Genomic DNA, 2,691 nt, shown 5'->3' with positions numbered 1-2,691 from the left:
ACCAGTGAGAATGGGGAAAATTAACAAGACAGGAAACAACAAATGTTGGAGAGGATGCGGAGAAAAGGGAACCCTCTTACACTGTTGGTGGGAATGTGAACTGGTGCAGCCACTCTGGAAAACTGTGTGGAGGTTCCTCAAACAGTTAAAAATAGACCTGCCCTACGACCCAGCAATTGCACTGTTGGGGATTTACCCCAAAGATACAAATGCAATGAAACGCCGGGACACCTGCACCCCGATGTTTCTAGCAGCAATGTCCACAATAGCCAAACTGTGGAAGGAGCCTCGGTGTCCAACGAAAGATGAATGGATAAAGAAGATGTGGTTTATGTATACAATGGAATATTACTCAGCTATTAGAAATGACAAATACCCACCATTTGCTTCAACGTGGATGGAACTGGAGGGTATTATGCTGAGTGAAGTAAGTCTGTCGGAGAAGGACAAACATTATATGTTCTCATTCATTTGGGGAATATAAATAATAGTGAAAGGGAATATAAGGGAAGGGAGAAGAAATGTGTGGGAAATATCAGAAAGGGAGACAGAACGTAAAGACTGCTAACTCTGGGAAACGAACTAGGGGTGGTAGAAGGGGAGGAAGGCGGGGTTGGGAGTGAATGGGTGACGGGCACTGGGGGTTATTCTGTATGTTAGTAAATTGAACACCAATAAAAAATAAATTAAAAAAAAACTGCCTGAGGTGAAAAAAAAATAAGTGATCCAAACACAAATCCTGGTCTTCAATATCTACAAATGCAATGTTGTATTGTCTAGGAGACAGGAGGGGTGCCTCAGCAATCATTGTCTGGGTGTCGTATTTTACATAGCTCATGCACGTGGAAAATGAAATGAATCTCTCCTTACATATGTCTTATATCTACTGATTTATTACATGAGAAAAAGAAACCAGAAAAACAGAAGAGAAATCTTTCTGCTGCGACAGGCTGAAGACAAACTGAGTGAAATTAGGCAATTAAAAAATTAATCAGGAGAGGGAAGAAAAATTGTTTCCATATGACATGATCTGCTAAAGTGGCAATGTCTACAAAATCCACAAACTCTAGGAATTAATTAATGATGTCAGGGAATGTTCAGGATATAAAATAAACAAATACAGCTATGATTCCAAAGACTAAGAAAAATTATCTATATAAAATTCTATATAAAATTCATAAAATATGACTACCTAACATCAAAAAATATTTAGGATTAAATTTCAATAGAAGATAAGATACCATATTAAAAATGATGTATTTTGATGAAAGCCCTTTTTTTAAAAGAAAACAAAAATGAAAAGATTACTATGCTCCCAGATGAGAACATCATATTTCCACAGTGACATCTGCAAAAAGTGATCTGCAAAGGTAATGCAATCCTTGCTATTAACTTGTTAAAATCGAGTTGTGGTCAGAAGCTGAATATATACTCATAAGACATGCAAATAGGACCCTCCCTCCACTGATTAAACCAGCCCATCCCTGACCCTGTAGCTGGGAGAGGAGCCCTAGCCCCAGGATCCCCAGGTGACCTCATTGAGGGATCAGGACTGAACACAAACAACTCACCATGGAGTCTGTGCTCTGCTGGGTTTTCCTTGTCGCTATTTTAAAAGGTAATTCATGAAGAACAAGAGACCTTGAATATGAGAGTGGAGGTGAGTGACAGAAACAGAGGACGTGGGACAGCATCCTGACCAGGATGTCTTGTATCTGCAGGTGTCCAGAGTGAGGTGCAGCTGGTGGAGTCTGGGGGAGACCTGGTGAAGCCTGGGGCATCCCTGAGACTCTCCTGTGTGGCCTCTGGATTCACCTTCAGTAGCTACGGCATGAGCTGGGTCCGCCAGGCTCCAGGGAAGGGTCTGCAGTGGGTCGCATACATTAGCAGTGGTGGAAGTAGCACATACTACACAGACGCTGTGAAGGGCCGGTTCACCATCTCCAGAGATAATGCCAAGAACACGCTGTATCTGCAGATGAACAGCCTGAGAGCCGAGGACACGGCTGTGTATTACTGTGCGGGTGACACAGTGAGGGGACCTCAGTGTGAGCCCAGACACAAAACCTCCCTGGAGAAGTGGATCAGGACCACCAGGGGGTGCACTCTTCTCACCACTTCCCCCTTGAAGGCCCAGGAACAGGTGATGAAAGTTCTGGGCAGGTTTCCTGTCATGGTCTGGGGCTTCCTCCTCATGGAGCAGGTTCCCTAGGGTGTCTCTCTAGACCCATGATTCAGTGTCTCCTTATAAACTTTCTAATTTTTAATATTTGTTTTTATACACAGTTTTGTTTACATGTGCTAAAGACAAATCTCCTTACACTTCTCTCTACTGTCCTTACACATCATTTAATGACTCATATCTCAGTGCACCTCAACTTGTCCTTTAGGAGTTCCACCTATATACACTGTTCATTAGAGAACTTCCCTGCTCAGCGTGCAAGGTTGGTAGAAGCAGCATGAACCAAATGATGGACAGGAAACTATAGACGGATCAGGAGTAGAAAGCAAGAATTGGAGCTCTTGGAGGCATCACTATAATGAACCAACCTACCAGCATTCATGCTAGTGATAATGTGGAAAAGCAGTGGAAACTCCCCAAGGGTGTTGTTAGGATGTGTAATCCAGAGGTCATGCACATATGCACGCACACAAATGCACACACACATGCACGCACACAGACACACACAC

At 43.0% G+C, this 2,691-nt stretch overlaps 1 gene segment (V, D, J or C); it reads left to right on the top strand.

The window, feature by feature from the left end:
- The first annotated feature begins 1,457 nt into the window (after positions 1-1,457).
- LOC119876515 lies at positions 1,458-2,267 on the top strand. The segment is given in 2 exon segments: positions 1,458-1,618; positions 1,722-2,267. Coding segments are annotated over 2 exon segments (537 nt in total).
- The last annotated feature ends 424 nt before the right edge of the window (positions 2,268-2,691 follow it).

This window comes from Canis lupus, chromosome 8 (assembly GCF_011100685.1).
Source record: "Canis lupus familiaris isolate Mischka breed German Shepherd chromosome 8, alternate assembly UU_Cfam_GSD_1.0, whole genome shotgun sequence".
NCBI classification, from domain to species: domain Eukaryota; kingdom Metazoa; phylum Chordata; class Mammalia; order Carnivora; family Canidae; genus Canis; species Canis lupus.
This window is presented reverse-complemented; position numbering and strand designations above follow the sequence as displayed.